Consider the following 21,188-nt stretch of genomic DNA (forward strand, 5'->3'; position numbering starts at 1 on the left):
GCAAGCTAGGGAAGGTAAACTTGTTAGAGAACGAGTTTTTTTTTTTTTTTTTCCTAACAGGCATCTTAAACCTCTTTCCAACAACTTGCCTTCTCAGAAACTGAGTCAGTGGTAGATTCTACTTGTACTAGATGTTGTCCGAAAGTTTCTTCATCTTCATGGTCAAACAAGTACCATGGGCGTTCCTGGTGGTGGAAACCATTTGGGATTACAGGAAGGTCGGTCTGAGAGCGATATCCACTTTGAGCCATTTTCGGTTGGGAAAGGCAGCGGTTGGTTTAAACAAATTCAGGAGTTAGGCAGGCCTTCGCAGGAAAAACATTGGCTTTGGCTTAGCGCGCTGAGACAGTCAAAGTTCAAAGCTTCGCCGCTTCAGTATTATTTTGAACACTTATTTTTGCACAAACAGAAGCAGGGGAGTAATGAAATCGAGCTGAAAATTCATCCTCTTGATTTTCATGAGAGGAGGGTTCGTCCTGATACCATTTGTCGGAAAGAATCAAGGAAGTTTGGAGGTACTAAATGTTTCCCTTGCAATGGTGCCATATATACCATGATCAATAGCAACCAAGAACATTACAAATCAAGTTTCACTCACCAAGTGAGAAAATTCGAGTATTAGTCCAGCATCAGGGTTCCTCAATACCACATCTTAAGGCTCAAACGTTCAACAGTCGTTCAAAAGCCTTCAAAGTAGTCTTGTTCAGCCAAGTCAAGGTCAAGTAATTGTAATCCCAATGATGGTTTCTAGCCAGTTGCGATTAGCTCGTTTGTTGTTCTCGAGGTCTATGCCTGGCTTTCATCAAAACAACCCACTCAGATATAAAACTCGCTTGTTCTTGTGATATTTTTATGTTGTATAGCCTATCGCTAATGGTTGATGCGTAATTCGATATTGGAGATCCTTGAATGCCTGGCTTATAATGGTTTGTGAGACAGCTTCACAGTTGCAAACTTGAAATCGTGAGATTATTTGACAAAATAGCAAATCACATTCAAGATTTGGATACAGGTTCACGGTACAATGACGAGTGACAAGCTGGTATGCGTTGATGACTACTTCAAGTATACTGCTAAATATGCTCCAAAGGAGCAATTCGATTTTTGGCAAGGAGTTTCGATGAATGGGTATACGTTTGCCAATAATGTCGATGCATTCTCAAAGTAAGCTACGATGCTATATAGTGTGATCTCTCTGATGTTTCCTTGTTTGCAATGACATCAAGGTGTATGCATCTCTGTACATTTTGAGGAAACATTGGGATTTTGGAAACTTCATATTCATACCTTGTTTGTCTGTTTAAGGTAGATTAATATTTCGGACTTCTTTATTGATCCATTTTCAATAGAATTCGATTGCGACCACGTATTTTGAGGGACGTTTCTGCAATCGACGTCACAACTACAGTTCTTGGGCGAGCTGTTGATATACCCGTTGGATTTGCGCCACTGGGAATGCAGAGGCTTGCATTCGATGCTGGAAAATATCCCGGCGAGCTCTCCACTTCAAGAGGTAAAGGACTTGACCAGTTTATGTTCAACCCCACTGGAATTTAACTCATCAATGTTACGTCTCTCGCGTCCCATTTCCTCGACCGAATGCAGTCGCTTCCAAATTCAACACTGTTATGGCGCTCTCGACGTATAGCACAACATCGCTAGAGGACGTTATTGATGCAAGTCGAACAATCGAAGCACCGAATGGATCATACTGGTTTCAACTTTACGTATACAAGGACCGCACAGTTAGCGAAGCTCTAGTAAGAAGAGCTACAAAGGCAGGATATTCAGCTATCGTATTGACCGTTGATGTGGCTCGACAAGGACGACGACTTGGTGACTTACGGAATCACTTCCAGCTTCCGCCACAATACTCGCTGGCGAATCTAAGTAGTAATGATCCAAGGGGAGCGGTATCGCAAACTGCTGAATGGGGCTCGATGATCTCAGCTATGGCCGATCAAACGCTGAATTGGGCAGATATTGCGTGGTTGAGATCTTTGACGGATTTGCCCATCATACTAAAGGGAGTATTAACAGCGGAGGATGCTGTTTTAGCTGCTCAAAATGGTATAGACGGCGTGATAGTGTCGAATCATGGTGGAAGGCAACTTGACACGTCACCGGCAGCTATTGAAGCTTTACCGGAAATCGTGGACGCCCTAAAGGGAACAAAAGTTGAAGTGTATCTAGATGGTGGCATAAGGTATGTATCGTCCCTTAACAGTCTTGAAGCTTGAATTGTAATTGTAGTACTATGATGATTGTTGACATCTTCGAATGCTGACTGACCAACCTTCTCTCTGTATCTAGACGTGGATCTGACATATTCAAAGCACTAGCAATTGGTGCCAAGTTTGTCTTTTTTGGCCGACCAATGATCTATGGTAGCTTCCTCTCGTCTCCACTTACTTGTAGTGAAGCCAAACTGACAATTTCTTAACATTTAGGTCTCTTTCAAGGTGGCCACTCGGCAAATGACGGAGAGAGCGGACTGACTGCAGTGATGAACATCTTAAAAGAGGAGCTCTCGTTAACAATGGCCTTGGCAGGTTGTCGCAACATAGGAGAGATCAGCAAAACCCATATCCGACACGAGACCTCATATTCAAGAATATAGAGTACAGTAATAAAAGACTATGAAAGATATGAAGAAGCGGAATCTTAGATGTACTGGTTGATCAAAAAGAGTTAACGTTCTTGAAGTCAGTTGAGTGAGTCTCAGACGCGTCAACAGCCATCACTTCCACCGCGTTGACATCTGCCGCTCACTTCCAGCACATAAGTGCCATCGTCACTTCCACTCATGCTCTCGAATCTTCTCCTTGCCTCACACACCTGGCTCACACGTCTCGTCTTTCATCTCTCAATATTTCGAAAAGTTTCTTTTGAATCTCAGCAGCGCTCCAACACCCAATCATTACTAGAGAGGGCAACGAGAACTAGCATATAAATACAGGATAATTACATATAGACTCCATCCATGGGTAGAAGGTCGCTATATCGGCAACTATTTGCCACAATCACCATATTCTTGTCACTGTCGTCTGGATTTATTGATGTAGTCGCCGCTGATGCAAAGAACGAATCAGCAAAGGACGCAAAGGATGCCATCAAAGGTCCTGTCATTGGTATCGATCTCGGTAAGCCTTTTTCTGTTTCCTCTCGTTATGCATACAAACATCAGAACTTTCAACACATCAAACTCGTCCTTCTGTTGAAACTCATAATAAACATACAAATTGACACTTCCACCACTTCCACTCCATCATATTCATGAACAATAACACTCAACTTTTTTTGTTTCACAATAGGTACAACATATTCATGTGTTGGTGTCTACAAAAACGGCCGTGTCGAAATCATTGCCAACGACCAAGGTCATCGAATCACTCCATCTTACGTCGCATTCACTGACGAAGAACGTCTCGTCGGTGACGCTGCAAAGAACCAAGCTCCTCTAAACCCATATAATACAGTTTTCGACGTCAAACGTATGATTGGTCGTCGTATCGATGACAAGGACGTCCAAGGAGACATGAAGCACTTCCCATTCAAAGTCGTTGGTAAAGACGGCAAACCATATGTAGAAGTCAAGGTCAAGGGCGAAAAGAAGACTTTCTCACCCGAAGAAATCTCGGCTATGGTCTTGGGCAAAATGAAGGAGATCGCTGAGTCGTATCTAGGTCAAAAAGTAACTCATGCCGGTAGGTTTACTACTATTATGTTGTGTATTTTCGGAATATTGGGGTGTGTGGATGTGTTGGAAAGGGGGAGATGATGCTCCTGCATGCCTTTCTACTGACTTTTTCTTAATTTGCATCACTTCCATTGTCTCTTCTATCTCAACTCACCAATCATTCACTTCCTCTATTAGTTGTGACAGTACCAGCCTACTTTAATGATGCACAACGTCAAGCAACCAAAGATGCCGGCGTCATCGCTGGTCTAACCGTTGCCCGTATTATAAACGAACCAACAGCCGCCGCTATCGCCTATGGATTAGACAAGACTGGAGGTGAAAAGAACATCCTGGTCTACGATTTAGGTGGTGGAACCTTCGATGTGTCTCTATTGACCATCGACGAAGGTGTCTTTGAAGTCCTAGCAACAAACGGTGATACCCATTTGGGTGGTGAAGACTTTGACAACCGTGTCATTGACTACTTTGCCAAACTCTACAAGAAGAAAAGTGGCAAGGACTGTACCACAGATGCCAAGTCAATGGGTAAACTGAAACGTGAGGTCGAAAAAGCCAAGAGAGCTTTATCGTCTCAAATGTCTGCTCGTGTGGAAATCGAATCCTTCTTCGATGGTGAAGACCTCTCCGAGACTCTGACAAGAGCCAAATTCGAAGAAATCAACATTGACCTATTTAAAAAGACTCTTATACCCGTCGAAAAGGTCATGAAGGATGCCAATCTAGGCAAACACGAAATCCATGATATAGTACTAGTAGGTGGATCCACGCGTATACCAAAGGTCGTACAACTCCTGGAAGACTTCTTCAACGGAAAGAAGGCTTCCAAAGGTATCAATCCAGACGAAGCTGTGGCCTATGGTGCTGCAGTTCAAGGTGGTGTACTGACTGGTGAAGACAAGGAGAACTTGGGCGATGTCTTACTATTGGATGTCAACCCTCTAACTCTTGGTATTGAGACTACTGGTGGTGTCATGACAAAATTGATACCACGAAACACTCAGATTCCCACAAAGAAGTCTCAAATCTTCTCAACGGCTGCTGACAACCAACCAACTGGTATGTGTTTGAGGTCTGCTGGACGTATTTGGGTTGTAAAAGAAGTGCAGTTTGGATAATAAGTTTGAATTTGTGACTGACATTCCTAATTCTTTTATAGTATTGATCCAAGTTTTTGAAGGAGAAAGACCACTGACAAAGGACAACAACTTGCTGGGTGAGTATAGTCTGGGATGACCTCAATTTTTCTTAGGTTACTTTTTCCGCTCTCACTTCCTCTCCCACTAACACATTGCATTAATAGGCAAGTTTGATTTGAATGGCATCCCACCTGCTCCTCGAGGTGTACCTCAAATCGAAGTCACCTTTGAAATTGACGTGAATGGAATCTTGAGAGTATCAGCTACCGAAAAGGGTACTGGTAAAGTGGAATCCATCACTATTACCAACGACAAGGGTCGTCTATCTCCAGAAGAAATCGAAAGAATGGTTCAAGAAGCTGAACAATTCGCTGAAGAGGATCGATTACTCAAGGAGAAGATTGAGGTAAAAGGAATCTTCAGTCATGTAGTAAAGTCTTCACGGCCTATTTTTCTGTACCCTTCTCTGATAAACCTTTTTTTAAACATAGGCCAAGAACTTGTTTGAAAACTATATGTACACCATCAAAAACCAAGTCAATGATGAATCACAATTGGGAGGCAAGATAGATTCAGACGACAAGAAAAAGATTCTGGATGCTCTCAAAGTCAAACAAGATTGGATGGACTCTAACGGATCTACCGCCACAAAAGAAGACATTGAAGAACAAAAATCTGAACTGGAGGCTGTCGTCAACCCAATTACGTCGAAACTATATGGTAGCGGTGGAGCTCCAGGTGGTGATGCAAGTGGTGGAGATGAAGCACCAGGAGACCACGATGAGCTATAGAAACAATGTGAAGAGGGATTTGTGAACATCTTGTATGTATAGCTTAGAAAAAGGGCAGAGCAAAAATATAAATTGTTAAAGCAAATTTCTTCGTGATTGTGTTTAACGTTTTCGCTAGTTCCGGATGAAAAAGTAGGTCTTTCATAGGACACATAAGGTACTATGCACAAAGAAACGAAGGATTCTTTACATATGTGAATCTTATTCTACCAATCCCGATGTTCCTTTACTTACAATTTATATTTTCTACAATTCGACAACCATGTCTCTCAGGTAGGTGTTGCTATCAATTTCTTGCTTGTACTTTTCTCGCAACTCGTTCACAGTATTCATGGTTGCATCTGCATCATCTTGGTCCCTAGATTTCTCAGCTAATTCCTTCAAGAAATTCTCAATAGTCTTGTTGCCATCCTAAATATAGAGAGCTCATAAGTCTTGCACCAAAAATGTTGATTTAAGGCCACGAATACTGACTTCAAGTTCTTGTTTGGAATACTTGCTCGATCTCTCTTCAGTATCATTGGATGACGTAAAGTCTTCCAATTCAGCAGCCTTCCTCTTTGCCAACTACAAATCAAAGAAACCAGATATGTCATTCATTCATATTCTGCATTATATACATCGGGTTTGGCCCATTGGCTTGGAAGAAAACCACAACCCACATTGATGACTTTTTCAGGAAAAGCAGCTAGTTCAGCCACATGAATACCAAAGCTTTGATCGCAAATTCCTGGCTTGACTTTATACATCAGAGTGATGCTCTTGTCATCAGCCATAGCTTCGACGTGAAGATTTGAGACGGTCGAGACTTGGTCAGACAAGGCCGTCAATTCATGGAAGTGAGTGGCAAACATGGTGAAGGCTTTGATTTTCGTAGCGATATGTCTATACCGAGAGAGAAAAGATTTGAATGAGTATGCATCAGTATTCATGGAGAATTGAATGAATTTTACTCAGAGATAGCCCAAGCTAATCCAAACCCGTCGTATGTAGAAGTACCACGTCCCAATTCATCAATAATGATTAACGAATCTGATGTCGCAGACTATGAGAAACCACATGTCAGGACTCCGAAACGAAAAATGAAAACGAGTTCGATGGATTCTCTACCCTCAAGATAGAAGCGGTTTCCAACATTTCTGCCATAAATGTTGAAACACCCTTCATTTGACTGTCACCAGCGCCAACACGAGCCAATATTGAGTCAAAGATAGAGAGCTCTGCATCTTCACAGGGCACAAAGCATCCGCATTGAGCAAGTAAAGCAACTACACCGATTTGGCGAATGTAGGTACTTTTACCTCCCATGTTGGGCCTATTTCGAATGACAAAAGTAAGGAAGATGGCCACATTACTGAAGAGTCAAACAGGTCAAATACGAACCCAGTGATGATTTGGAATTCACTCTCGCCTATTTCAAAAATGCAACGTGAGTCACAAAGTGCCAAAAACATATCTCTCGAAATTTATGTGAAGTCACCTCGCTTCAACAAGACATCATTGGCTATGAATGAAACGTCGTCTTGCATTTCAAGACATGGATGACGTGACTTCGTCAATATGACATCCCCTTCTCCTCTTGGTTGGAGTGCTGGCCGTACGAATGGAGTGGGTGCATGGATGGATACATGGGCGAAGCTAGTTATAGATTCCGTGTTTTTGTTGAGGATGGAACGTGTGAGTTCGAGTTTTGCGATTGCACTTACCTGACGAGAACATCTAGGTGTGCAATCATTTGGTTCAATTGCTCCAAGACGCCACAATAAGTTGCTGTTGAGGCCAAAAAATAAGTATCTCATCCCAGCAGTAGATCACAGCAAAGTTGTCACATACCAACGACGCCAACCACTTCCTTGACAAAATTACTCTGCAGTGTATCATATTTGTCTTGCAGTTCGTGAAATTCATCACTGAGCTTTCTCAGCCTGGAGGTCGTGAACAAGACGCCAGCCTTTTGAGTGGTGAGTTCTATATATTCCTTCTTTCCTCTAATTTTGCTTTGATCCTAATGAAAAACCGATAGGAATCAGTTGGCAAGCCAAATCCAAGACATCAAGACAAGTTCATTACCGTTCGAGTCAATCGTAAATGATAACCATATATAGCGTTCTTTTCAAACTTGAGTTTCTTTTCCAATTCCATTCCAAGATCATCAGCTACTCTTGCAGCTTCCGGTTGTAATTGGTCTCGAACCTCGTCCATCTTTTCCTTGGTTTCTGAGAAAACGAGAACAAGATCAGACCAAAAAAGTACAGTAAATCGAGAAACATCCAACTTTGGGAGGCTTCACCTTGCAGCTCTGAATCATAATCAGCTTTGACTCGAAACTCGTGCATCTCAATGGCCTTCAAATCAATTGTGGTTTCAACGAGTTCAGTCAACGGTGTCAGGCTTGCAATAAAGTTCTAAGCGAAAATGGATCTTGAGCAAAAAGCGAACCTCAGATTACTCAACAGATGTCAGTCGTATACCTCTAGCTTCTCAAGATACACCTCCTTGAACAAATGACGGTATGTGCCGTCATACAATTCAAGAGATTCCTTCATAGCAGGCAAACGAATCACAACCTGATAGACGCGAACGATATCTTGCAAGCCTGAATTACTCTTGGCACGTTGCAATTTTTTGCATAGTCGATGTAAATCAGGAAAGTTTTTTAAGTGTTCCTCCTAGTAGATTGGAGAAGCAAAGTTCATACTTTGTTTTGCAACGAATGCTGTTAATGATTTTTCTCACGCACCTGCATCGATTGTCGTAATTCAGTGTCCGTATAAAACACTTCCACAATATTTTGTCGAGTGACTAGGGGAGGTTGAGACGGGCATCAATACAGAATTCCATCATCAATTTCCAGCACGTCGACATACTGATATCAGGCAGACTCATCAAGGGCTGTTTCAACCACTGCATCAGCATTCGAGATCCTTGACTAGTCTTGCACTTGTTGAGCAGTCCATACAAGGACATGTTCTTTCGAGTGCCTAGCGAAGAAAAGATTACCTTAGAACGAGCAATGCAGTTTACGGGCCTCAAACAACTCTTGCGCAAGTTTATAGTTTTACCATCATGAGGTCCAGGAGTCATATTTAGAGCTTTGACTGCAGCAGCATCCAGTCGCATGTAATGTGATAGATCATGAGTTTCCATCACGTATTGCCCGTGGAAGGTATCGTCACTCATGAGCTAAAAAAATGAGATTGTGGTTGATCGACTGTACAATTGTTGCTGGAAACTTGAAAGACTGAGACTTACGCCAAGATACTTGATGAGTGATGCTGTACAGCTCATAGCCAACTTCATATCATATTCAGCTAAAACGTGTAGTAAAAACCGTTAAAATACCTTGGCGACAAAAAGGGCATAATGAAAAGCTTGCATACGTAAAGTAGCAACCGACACTCCTTCACCCAACAATCGATTCAAGTCTTGTTCAATGTCCTTGACATTGAAATCATTCTTTTTACGTTCAGTAATCACCACATCACATCGTTCCAATATAGACTTGAGTTTAGCCAATTCGTAATTGCCAGTCTCGTCAGATACAACACACTCTTTGACGCTTAACTGAATCAAGAGTGATTCAAAGTTGGTCAAGGTATCGTTATCGACAAACTCTGAGACGCCGAGTTTTCGTTGTGTTGTGGTATCGGCGAATGCGGCTCCAACGTACTAACAAACAAGCAATTTCAGGATCACACTAGAATGGATTTAGTCTCGCATCAATAACAAAGCACAAGGTACTCACGATCTGATCGTTCTTGCTTCCAAGTTTAACTGCCAGCACAACTGGCGAAGCAGACACGTCATTGTCTCTGAATATCAAATCCTCAACGCCTTGTAAATTTCCTGGAGATGCCTAGTAGACCCAAAATCCGTTACACCACTTACGACAAAGTTATGCCAATCAATCCAACACACATACCCTCTTACTAATCTTCCAATTATTTCTCCCTTCAGGCTCCCAAATCTCTACCCGATATAGTTTCACGAGCAAGAGATCACGCAAGAACATGACAGTGTTGAGTTTGCTCAAGGTGCAGCTTGGAACAGCTCGACTGCCTTCACCGCCGAGCTGTTTGATTACAGTTGATGTCTTGTACACGTTTTGGGCCACGTAGAGCGCGTCGTCACCGTGAACACTGTACCATTCCTATATATGAAATGATGTGTGAAGTGGGCTTCGCTGCGCAATACTCTAGTAGACCCAAACTCTTTTTTGCTTACACCACCATTACGTTCAAAGATTCGAATTGTAGTTTCAGGTTTCTATGTGAGTTATATAACAATGATGGTTGTGAGCTCAAGTCACTTGGCTAGAATGAAATCATATTTTGATGTTTTGATCAAAGACGATTTGAGAACAGCAACGGCGAGATCAAACGAGAGGATAATTGATCCACTTGATACGTACTTGAGGCAACGACTTGAAGAAGGAGCAAAATCCTTGTTCAGATCCCTTGTCTAGTTTAGAAATTGAATGTTAGCTCTGTGAGCTGGAAAGTACATAATCATAAATAGGAAAAGCAAATATTAACGATTCAGGAACATTTTAATGGTCGTACCGAGAGTAAGCTCTGGTCTCTCTTTGTCTTGCATCGTGAGTAGTGATGATCGAACAAGAAAACAATTCTAAAGCTGGTGCAAAGAGAATATGGATTCGAAGCCCTAGCGCGTTCCACATACTTCATTGATCACTGTTCGCCTTCGAGAGTCGAGACAATCAATGCGAATTACTATTTTGCTAAGAATATACAGAATCTATTTTGTACTTTACTATGTAGCATCACGCGTAAGTGAATATAATACCTCACTCGCTGCTCCTGCAACAGCCGCCACCTCAGCGACTCGAGAGTGCTGGGTCGCGAGCTTGATCAAGTTTGGTTCAAACTTGGCAACTAGGGATCGGCCAGCCAGACCAGACGATGCCAGAGCACTCATTACATCCAAGGCCCGTACTTTATCCTGATAAAAGTAGGTCTGGTTCCATACCTGCGACATGACCAAATTCATCAAGGACGTTATATTGGGGACTCGTACCATCTCTTCGACTATATGGCCTCCCAAATCCGACAAACTTGACATAGATATCATAGCAGCACTCCAACCAAGGTAATCTGTTTGATTCGGCAGTTCCTCCCATTTCATAAACCCAATTGGCAGTAGAGCTAATATACCGTTTACAAGTCGTGTGACGGTTCCAGCTTCCAGGCCCATGATTGTTGGTCGATTTAGTGCACTGAGACACAAGTGCGACAGAGCATGAGCTGCCACGTATCTATATTCCGAGTAGGAGACCGTCATAAAATCGGCAAGAGTATCAAATATACGTTGAGTAGCTGGCGACCTCTTCAGAGCTATAGAGATTATTCCATTGTCTGATACAGTGATATTAGATAGCATCATTACGGCATTCTTTCTATGTTCGAGTGCTCGACCCCTCCATGTTAGCCCCTCATTGTCTTCTACGTCATTAAATAATGATGTATGTGCACTTGCACCTTCCGTCGTTCCTACACTCTTACTGCTACCACTTATATCACTACTACTGCTATAACTACTTTCACCAGCTTGCAACATGACATCAATAGCCGTCCATAGGAAAGGAGTTCGTGCCATCGTGTCTCGATTATCCTGAGCAAACGATAAGTTGCGCAAGATGACACCACATGCTACAGCCCGTTCATCGGATTCAGCTCCTAGATCTCTAGCTACCTTGGCATTAGGAAAAAAGGTATTATCTACTTGTACTTCAGAGTCATGTAACTCTGAATATGTGGAATGTTTTTTCTGATTTACAGTTGGGTATAAGCCTGATGACCCTAAACAACCCAAAAATGTCTCAATTATTACGGTCAAGAGATCGGGGCAGTGCCTGAGGCGTAATGGCTCGTCAGGGTCGGCAGTAATAATAGTTAGCGTATTTAGAGCTTCTGTGAGTTGAGTGGGTAGAGCAGATCGTAATTTCATGATAATTATATGTATATTTACAGTGCCTAAACGAAGATCAAAGGCAATGAACATTCTTTTTCAGACATTGTGTTTTGCTTTGTAGAAATCGTATATCGCAACTCACCTAGCGATTCCTTGACTATGCGGCGAGCAGGCTTCCATTCCTTTACAAGGGTTCTAATATCCACTCCACCATGAGTATCTACATTACGAGCAACTGGCGTATATACCATATTCTTCAGAGGGTATGGAGTAGGTAGTGGTTCTGCTGGGACGGATTCCTCCTCGGCGACCTTAGCAGGAGACGAAATGACAATAGGTTCATTTTTTACAGAGTTGTTTACATTGGATGATTCTAACCAGCAAGAACAGGAAATGTTAGCTATGAGATCAACATTCCAAGCCAACCCGTTTTGACATACCGTATCGCATCGGTGAGTTGATAGACATAATGGGAGAAGCAGATGATAGTTGTCTAGATTGAGCTGGTTGCTCCTGCTGTCGTGACGATACAGGCGACGAGTTCGTTTGTACAGCCGGATACTGTGTCTGATTCATTAGTGGCGTTGATTGAGTTACAAGTCCAGGTTTCTTGGGCGACATACCAGGAAACATGACATCTTCCAAATGTATTAAATACGCTCCATATAATTGTCCAAGATTCGATGGACCACGGCCTGGTATAAAACGATTTGGGACATTCCATAATTGACGTTTACAGACCTCATCATAACCACCTTCCGCGACTACATTCCAGAATAGCAGGTAGAAATCTACTCCCATGTTCGATGGTGGTATCTGTATATTTCGCATTTTCAGAGATGCGAGCCATTTAGCATCCCATTCTGGTCTTGGTACTGGTCTATGCTTTCCTTGTCGTAGTTGCAATTGTATTGTATTTGGTGGGGCTGCCGCTGTTGGCTGCTGTGTTAACAAATGAGGTGGGAGAAGGTTCGATGGAGCTTTTTGTTGCTGTGATTGTGGTTGTGGCATAGATGTATGACCTGTTTGAGGCGAAATCTGAGTTGTACGTCGAGCCTGCTGCTGTTGTCCACTAGACACTGGAGTAGGATAGGCACGATTCTGCTGTTGTTGCTGCTGCTGTTGCTGCTGCTGCTGTTGGTGCTGTTGCTGCTGCAGCTTATTCTGCGGTGCATATCCGGCTACTCCATTCGAAGCACCATTCACTAGAGTCGATGGTTGTGCACCAGTGAGTTGATGCAGCCACGTCATTACTTCTGGTGGTAATCGACCCTGCTGAGCAGCAGCAACTAACTGTTGAGGACTCATGTTCAAGCTTGAAGCTACGACAGATACTTGATTAAGTACTAGATTCTGACGCGGCGTCATTGCAGGCCGAACTACTGATGCTGCTACAAGTGGTCTTTGCTGCTGCGGCTGTTGTTGTTGCTGCGGTGGAGAATTTATATAATGTGGAGGCAGAAGCGGCGATCCTCCTCCTACTCTTATCGGATTCTGATATGAATAACCCATTTGTGCTGCATGGGCACCAGATGAAGAAGGAGGAAGAGCAAACGGTGATACCAATAGTTGTTGCCTGCTACTGCTACTGTCGTCGAGTCTCTGCCTTTTCATTGCGGGTTGGGCACCATTGAGATCGGTCGGTATATATGAAGTTGGAAGCTGCGGCGATGTTGAATACGAGGGATATTGCATTAAGTGAGGTGGTATCGTTGTATGCGTTCCAGCTATATGCGAAGAAGGATGCATTCCGAGAGGAAATCCCGTAGATCCAGACATGCCTAGATTCGAGTTCATGGATGGCAGTGGTGAACCTGCTGATGCTGTATTGCTATTATTACTATAATAGTTGGTTCGTCCTATATTCGTGATATTGGCGTTTGGCATTGGTTGTTGTTGTGGACGTGGCTGTTGTAATGGCAAAGAAGGGTCAATTGATGGCAGCATTGGACTACTTGATGCAGCTGATATTCCCATCGGCGGAAGTCGTTGCTGCTAATGAATAATAAAGTTGGAGTTAAATTCAAGTTTTTCTGCGCAATGTCTCCAAAACACCGTGTTCGAAACAAGCTAGATGATAGTTCAGCATTAATACCTGTCCATTAGTCTGTTCTCCATGATTTGAAGAAGGTGGAGGAACAAAGAAGAAGCTGTCCATCACCTTTTAACACACTTGACTGGTTAACGTCTCGTCACGGTAACAACTAGAACAGCCTTCGTAACTTCCAACTAGATCGAACAGGTTGATCGGGATATGCATCAACTCCACTGTATGCGTCTCCCTCTACTTGACTAAAACTACCTGTCTGGGAAACAGATTTAGTGAACTGTTTACAAAGGGAGGCTCGTCGTTTGGTGTCGTTCACCTGCGTTCTGTACTTTTACCGATTTCATAAAGTAATCACGATCGTGGCTGAACTTCCGTTGAGAATTCCCGTATTTGAATTCCATCAGCAAGGTCAACATACAACGATGTATTTTATTTTACATAAGGATTACAGATCTTTACTTGCGGATGTTTTCGGCCATGGCCTTAAGCATGGCTATCGTCGCGTCCTCCTTTTGACGATAGGCCGACACGGCATGTTGAGCAACAGCAGCCTTCTCTTCAGTCTTTGTTTGACGAGAACCGTCCCTTCGTTGCCTTGCTCTCTCACGTTCAGCAACCCTAACATATCAGTGGATGAAAATCAATAATAGTGCAACACACGATGAGATCAGAGAATAGTTGAACACTCATGAAATAAGGAACAATCCAACACATGCAAAGACTCTTACGCGGCTTGGAAGCTGGATGATGTAGATCCCATCAAGAACTCTTCCTTGAATTCGGGATCGGTGTCTTTTTCTTGGCGATGATACGCCGTTATGCTCTTCTTTTTATCGAGAATTGCATCGCGGCCAGTAGCTTTTGGAGCAATCTCGTCGAGCACTGCCTGATGTGTCGATTGTTCCGACTTTTTGGCCTTTTTGGCCATACCCTTCTCATATCGTAGTCGGTCTTCATCGTCCATATCCTCGTTTGGCTTGTATCTTGAAGTAGGTAGCGATGGCCCCACTGGCAATGGTCGGTGCGGGCCTATTATAGACCAAATTGTTAACACCTACGACGTTTCATGGATTTGAAATGCTAGAAACTTGCCCATGACTCGTTTCGACGTATCGTCTCTATTGCTGCCGTCACCACCAGTGTTGTTGAGGTATTTTGTTGATTGAGTCATGTCGTCGACCGAATCTCGGGCGCTCATCAATTGATCCTCGTCCTAATAAAAGAAATAGGTGTCAGATAGTGTTATACAGAGAATTCTAATGCCTTGGGTATGTTGGAGCGGAAAGTTGGGATTGTGCAGCGAAACTTTGAACTCTTAGAGACAACATACCACATTCTTGAGCTTCCACTTGTATCGAGTTTGGTCGGAACTATGTAGCTCTGTAGAAGCAATACCTCGATAATAGCGTTCTGTAGATATTGGAGAAAGTCTATATTCATTGCTGCGAACCCCAAACACGGAGAAAGCTGCAGAGAGGGACCTACCAGAAAGCTTTGATCGATTCCATTTCTTTACAAACTTGTCAAACCTATTGATAGAAGTGTTAAGTAAAGGCATTGTGCAGGGAAGTGGAGCTCTCAAATGTCGAGCCACTGTACAGTTATAAGCAAGGAGCAAAACTCTCAGCCCTACCACTTCCGAGCATTCGAAGCGTCTAATTCAGTGAAATACAGGTCTTCCTTTTCCTTCAACCATAGTCTAAACTCTGATGATTTTTTAAAGTAATCATCAGCCGTGATCTTTGGCTGCCCAAATCGCGAATCGGCATGTTCGCTGTCTTCATCATCGTTTCTAGACCGTTTCTTGCTTTCTTTATGACGAGATCCGTGCTCACTCATCGCCTCCTACTACCAGATCGTTAACGGTAAAGTCGTTGTATGTAGACAGCAAACAGCAAAGGGAAAGCAACGTACATCTGAATACAACAAAGATAGGATAATTGAAGCCTATTAGAGCTCTAGGGCTTTGTGTTGTTGCCTGTCTGTATGAATCGTGAATGTTTTGCGAAAAAGGGTACAAGCTTGTTTTTGAGTATTGTGAAGTTGTGGAGGAACACACCTTTACGATAATTTGGACTTTCAATGTCAAATGACGCGTCGAGTTTCAATGGTCGAGTTTTCTAATATTGGGAAACTACATGAAGATACGGAAACTGAGGAATGGTGAAGGAACCCATAAGGCCCGAATCTACCAACTGAGTACACCATACATGAAAATCCAATATAGAGAACTTGGTGAGCACCAGGATTTGGTGTCTGATCAACTCAAACATGGCTCAAATCAACCAATACCAAACACCATCTGCAAAATGAAAATCACTAGTTTAAAATGTGCAAATCAGATCAGCCTGTTCAGGACCGAGTCGACGTGCGCCAAGCAGCAAAATTTGTCGAAAAGTGTTTTGAAAAGTGTGCGGCCACTTGCCTTGTCCTTGCTGGACCCAACAGCGAGAAACGCTTGTTCTGAGTCGATATAATATTTGGCAGACAAACACAACCACATGGCCTCAAATCTAGCAAATACACTAACCGCACTAGGATACTCCATATTCGAGACATCCGATATCCTAGAATCTGATCTCCAATGGGCTCTATCACAATCCAACTCCCATTTTTTAATCGACTTTTTGACGCAAGCTCTTGTTGTGAAGAAGAATAAGAGCGCATTGGACAAAGATAGAGCAAATTCATTATATGGAATACGTGTCCTATCAGATACAGAGTCCAACGGGTATGAACGTTTCCTTGTGAATCTGACATGGCTGCGACACACTATCCAAACATCATCTTTAATGTAGATATGCAGCTCTACGAAAGTTGGGCTTGGATGAATCGGATATGGTATTTTATTGTATTTTAGAATTATTCGGACATTATGCTCATTCGTCTCAATAGGCTGATGATGGATTTGCGCAGGACGACGACTGCGACGACGACGAGCTCATGTACGTCAACGGGAAACAGCATAACCTGCCTGCATCGATACTGAATAGTATTTGTCTCTTGCTAGTGCCGAATCTGATCAACTAGCAGATGAATTATCTCGCTTGAAACAGCTTCAATTAAAGTTGGAAGCTCAACTTCCAACGTTGATGTATGTCCGTTTTCGCCACAGCCTTTATTATCAGACATTCATTGTAATTACTCTCTGTAGAAAAGCGAGATCAGAAACAAAAGCCGACATCAAACACTGGGAACGGCAGAACGATCTTGCAGACTCCATGCTTGAACAACAAATGCAAACCACTTGTATCTCAGCTACTCAAACCATATCTGCAATATCGAACTCTGTACAATCTGGCGCTGAATTGATGTCCGCAGGATCAGCAACGAGTACACCTGACGTATACCTGCATCAATGTCACGAAGAAGTCGCCAAGTTTGAATCTGCTGATGATGCGATGAGGAATGCTGCAATGTCATGGATCTCGAATGACTGGTTGGAGATGCCTGTGAGTTGCCGTTATGCTATAGCTTGATCGATGTGTCAATGATTTACCAACATTCATTCTTCTGCCAGCAGACAGAAGCAGAAGAATATGGTGGTATGGCTGGGGGTTGGGGTCCAAATGAGGTGAATTATGAAATCAACAGATTGCGGAGCTTGTAAGTACATGTTTTGTCTGAAGATCAAACTTGTTCAACATCGTTCATAGCCAAACAAACTAGATTTACATTGACGGAACTACAATTCGTACAAGCGAGTCTGGCTTTAGAGTCCTCCAAGAAGAAGCTCTCTGCTCTAGAGCTAGAAAGGAGGATTCTGCAAGACGGCGGTGCAAATGATCAAACGTATGGCTAAAACGCAGCGATCTTTCTTTCGCCCAATTCTAATAATACGCCTTTATCAAACAGAAATGCTTTGCAATATGAAACTATTGATCTGGACGATCAGATCTCTACCATTTGCAACCAAGATTTGGCTCTGATCTTGAACTATATCGCAGACCTCCAAATCGTTCATCCAGTCAAATCGTTACGCCTCTCTCAAAACATAGCCAAGCAAGCTGAAACAATCAAGTCAGCCGAGCAGGTACCGTGTAAACGAAAAAAAAATTCCAATGACATGACTGACTATTCGATTACTCGTCTTAGGCTGAAGATCTGCTCAAACGGCAACACGTCTTCCATTCATTGCTACTAAGCATATTGTCCTCCGACAAGGAGACAATGCAGTCTCATAAAGCAATGGTGATGAGTTTGTTGCAGGATATCAAAGAACGTCATAATCAGAGTGTGAAGAGACAGGTTAGTCATGCATCTACCTGGGCTTCCAATTTTTTCTCACAGCAGAACCGACCGTTTTTTTCAAACTAGAATTTCTTGTCCTCCGGTTCTCCCGATGCGATGAACGATTCACTTCTCACCTCCATTCAAACAAGTTTGGGATGTGAATCTGGAGCGTCGATAGAGAATGTGAATCATGTTGGGAAAGAGTTGTCTCATCGAGTCGGGAGTTCTCAAGAGACCCTAAATGGACTGTTTATGGAGACTATTCCAAATGGTGTCAAGGAAAGGTATGAAAGTGTTTGCTTGTCATGCAGTGCCTGTCTGTTGGGGGTCTGATCTTCTTTTTTCCTCCCTCAATGTAGTATGCAAGCTGAAACGAAGCTCTTGTCATTGGTGAGCAGTTTCTCTGTATCGTCGATACCCTTGTCTTCTCCCAAGGTGCGAGCATATGATCGAGTGTTGATTTTGCTTGAGTACGTATTCGCTGACTCGACGATTGCATGCTAAGTTTCCGTCCAATACCAACATAGGAAATATACGAGTTACAAGCCCGTGTCAAGGAAGCAACTGCACAATTACAATCTCGATTTAAAGAAATTAATCGTGAAGCATCAGCTGCACTTGCATAGAAGTACTACAGTGATTCAAATTTCAGACCTTTGTGAATTTGGCAAGTGTAAAGAAATCATCAATTTGACATCTTCATATTTGAATGTGTGTCTCGTTTATCTTTGAATAAGCCAATCGATATTCAGAGGCCAGTCGGACAAAATTGAGTATTGTGTGCTGCATCAAAACGACTCTGGATGGAATAGTCAACCGAGAATATATAGGATTTACTGCCACGAATGCAAGACATGGAAGAGCAGAAATCCAAACTGGAAGGAGTAGTCAATCCAATATATGGTACTGGTCCGAAATCCCAATGAGCTATAACTGTTTCGAGACGAGTAGTATCTCGCATTCATACACAAGCAAAGGAGACGATATCGTTGGTCCATATTTTGGTATTATGCTTTCATTGGTTTATTAAATTTCGTTGAGTGAAGAAGGTGAAGAGACAAGGTGCCTGAAGAAGATGAAGAGACAAGGTGCTGACGAAAGAAGTCGAAAACAAGTTTAGATGTTCACGAGCGCTTACGCAATGCAAAAGGACGATTCTGGTCCTTGAAATGTACCACTAAAAGTGCTGTCGCAAGGGTCGAAGTGCCGATATCACCGTAGGGATGCTAGGTTTTTGGCCAGACTATGAGACCAGCCTACTTCCTTCTTTAGTGACGTACTGGCTAACCATTGCTGGGTAGACTTTACGTCAAGAACCTGGTATCGAGGCTCACACCCAACGACCACTACTTTCACATCTTTCAACCTCGCTAAACCAACCAACTTCCCATGAGCGAACCTGATAGCGAATAAGTAATATAAACTGCAAATTGTTATCAATCGATTCATGATGGGCACCAGAATCTGACCTCCAATGACCTCAAACACGATCGACACATCATCCAATTGACTTTTTGACGCAAGCTCCTGTTTCGAAGCAGAGTAGAAATGCATTGGAAAGAGACGGAGCAAATTTGTCATTTGGAGTACGTTTCTTGTCGGATTTAGAGTCTAACGGGGTATGACTTTGTGCTATGGCGTTGGAATTCATGCGACTAAATGCAAACATTCTCGATAGATATGCTTCAAGGAAGATGTGCTCCGATGGAACCAATCTGGAAGTTCATCGTATCTTGGAATTGTTTAGACAGTTTACTTATCCCTTTCTGTAGGACGATGATGGAATTGTTGAACTGGCGACTGCGATGAGGCAGAGCTACGTATGCTTTTGCAACACGGTCGAAATCAGATTCAAATCTTTTCGGGGTAATCCCTTAATTTCTGGTGCAGGATCTGACCGATTATTAGCTGAATCATCTCGCATGAAACAGTTTCAGCCATCAAAGCTGAACTTCCGATGAGGTAGGCCGGATTTGCTTCATTCACTTATATCAACGATTCCCTGGTAACCAGTCTCTGTATACAAGCACGATCATATACAAAAGCTGACATAAAATACTGGGAACGATGTGGCAGATGCGCACCTGTGAACAAGATTCACAAACCACAAAGATCTCTGCTGGTCGGACGATATCTGCAATATCCCTCTGTACAATCTGGAGCTGAATGAACATCCGCAGAATCAGCAACCAGTACGCCAGACACACCGGTCTGCTGAACGCCTCTCGCCAAAACCAACACATGAAGTATACGAGTTACAATTTCTTGTCAAGGAAGCCACTGTACCTTTACAGTCTCGATTTAAAGATATCAATCGAGAGGAATCAGCACCACTTTCATAGAAAGTGCTAGTGTGATTCAAAATTTCAAACCTTTGTACCTTTTCCAACTTGAAAAAAACACATCATTTCAACAAGGTCATATATAAATGTGTTTTTTTTTTGCTCTATCCTATATCTTACAACAGCAGACGTCCAAATCGGTGAAATCTTCTTATGCGTGTGGCTCTTTCTCATAACAATGTTGGAGTACCGTCTCTACTAAAGCTAGGTCCTGCTCTAGGACCTCGAGAACGACGGTGATGTTGACCTGATGAGGCCCGATCACCTCCACCAAACGTTTCCATTAGCAGTCGATTCCACCCATTACGGTCCTCTTCCGCTACTGAATCTTCGTCGACTTCGTGTTCGTCACCATCATCAACGTCCAGTGATTGTCGTCGTCCAGCTAGACGGAATCCACTAACGTCATCGTCACCCTCCTCTTCATCAGTCTCAGTGTGAGCGTATTCGTCCTCCATTTCCCACCAGTTGGCGACTCCATCACCTTGTGTGGTTGGTAGTGGCTCTTCTCCGGATATTTCGTCGTCACCCTCTTCGTCATCTGATTCTAATTCCTCGACAGCTATTATTTCGATTGCTGGTCTACCACCACTCATAGGGGTTGTCGCACTACTAGTACCGGTTTGACCACGTCGGATGATTTGGGTGTCTCTGCGAGCATCACGTTCCGAGAGTGAAGATAGCAGCGATATATCTGATCTTATTGTACGAGTTCTACGACGATACCTGGCTGCGTTGTCGAAATCTATCAGACAGAAAAGCAAGTGTCAAAAACTTAGCAGAGGTTGGGATCCAAAACAATTCGGTTGTAACATACATCCTGGAGGAAATGTGGGCTCCACATGATCTTCTATTCTAAATGGCCTGAAATTGGTGTATGGCACACCAGTATCTGCGAGCTGCTCAACATGACAATCATCATCGTCCTCGTCATCCTCATCATCAGATGACGAGTCGTAACCATTATATTCTTCATCTGAGAGACCGGTTTCAGCGAAAAAC

The 21,188-nt window shown here is 43.0% G+C and overlaps 4 protein-coding genes across 4 annotated transcripts; 2 read left to right on the forward strand and 2 right to left on the reverse strand.

Moving 5' to 3' along the window:
* Positions 1 to 1,024: 1,024 nt before the first annotated feature.
* Positions 1,025 to 5,630, forward strand: SmJEL517_g03643 (uncharacterized protein; the record flags this gene model as incomplete). The annotated part of the gene is made up of 11 exons (XM_031169571.1): positions 1,025 to 1,164; positions 1,350 to 1,513; positions 1,606 to 2,206; positions 2,314 to 2,387; positions 2,451 to 2,503; positions 2,975 to 3,143; positions 3,315 to 3,707; positions 3,878 to 4,759; positions 4,860 to 4,916; positions 5,004 to 5,245; positions 5,331 to 5,630. 11 exons carry the CDS (start codon positions 1,025 to 1,027, stop codon positions 5,628 to 5,630), a joined length of 3,075 nt encoding a protein of 1,024 aa, XP_031024471.1.
* A 246-nt stretch (positions 5,631 to 5,876) lies between these two features.
* Positions 5,877 to 13,719, reverse strand: SmJEL517_g03644 (uncharacterized protein; the record flags this gene model as incomplete). Its single annotated transcript, XM_031169572.1, has 25 exons — positions 5,877 to 6,041; positions 6,105 to 6,197; positions 6,293 to 6,515; positions 6,584 to 6,675; positions 6,741 to 6,945; positions 7,014 to 7,041; positions 7,111 to 7,268; positions 7,337 to 7,400; positions 7,464 to 7,635; positions 7,701 to 7,846; positions 7,921 to 8,035; positions 8,102 to 8,299; positions 8,371 to 8,432; positions 8,498 to 8,611; positions 8,693 to 8,813; positions 8,883 to 8,941; positions 9,011 to 9,299; positions 9,376 to 9,486; positions 9,553 to 9,780; positions 9,855 to 9,896; positions 10,042 to 10,091; positions 10,442 to 11,623; positions 11,704 to 11,934; positions 12,002 to 13,556; positions 13,657 to 13,719. The coding sequence occupies 25 exons, from the start codon at positions 13,717 to 13,719 to the stop codon at positions 5,877 to 5,879; spliced, it is 5,766 nt and encodes a 1,921-aa protein (XP_031024464.1).
* Positions 13,720 to 14,066: 347 nt separating this feature from the next.
* Positions 14,067 to 15,450, reverse strand: SmJEL517_g03645 (uncharacterized protein; the record flags this gene model as incomplete). Its single annotated transcript, XM_031169573.1, has 6 exons — positions 14,067 to 14,229; positions 14,340 to 14,594; positions 14,670 to 14,824; positions 14,942 to 15,021; positions 15,097 to 15,140; positions 15,245 to 15,450. 6 exons carry the CDS (start codon positions 15,448 to 15,450, stop codon positions 14,067 to 14,069), a joined length of 903 nt encoding a protein of 300 aa, XP_031024465.1.
* Positions 15,451 to 16,112: 662 nt separating this feature from the next.
* On the forward strand, positions 16,113 to 18,470 carry SmJEL517_g03646 (uncharacterized protein; the record flags this gene model as incomplete). Its single annotated transcript, XM_031169574.1, has 12 exons — positions 16,113 to 16,342; positions 16,410 to 16,452; positions 16,507 to 16,556; positions 16,622 to 16,705; positions 16,766 to 17,063; positions 17,132 to 17,217; positions 17,281 to 17,403; positions 17,467 to 17,644; positions 17,707 to 17,859; positions 17,929 to 18,128; positions 18,204 to 18,279; positions 18,372 to 18,470. 12 exons carry the CDS (start codon positions 16,113 to 16,115, stop codon positions 18,468 to 18,470), a joined length of 1,620 nt encoding a protein of 539 aa, XP_031024466.1.
* Positions 18,471 to 21,188: the final 2,718 nt, after the last annotated feature.

Source organism: Synchytrium microbalum (assembly GCF_006535985.1).
Source record: "Synchytrium microbalum strain JEL517 chromosome Unknown SmJEL517_scf0020, whole genome shotgun sequence".
NCBI lineage: Eukaryota > Fungi > Chytridiomycota > Chytridiomycetes > Synchytriales > Synchytriaceae > Synchytrium > Synchytrium microbalum.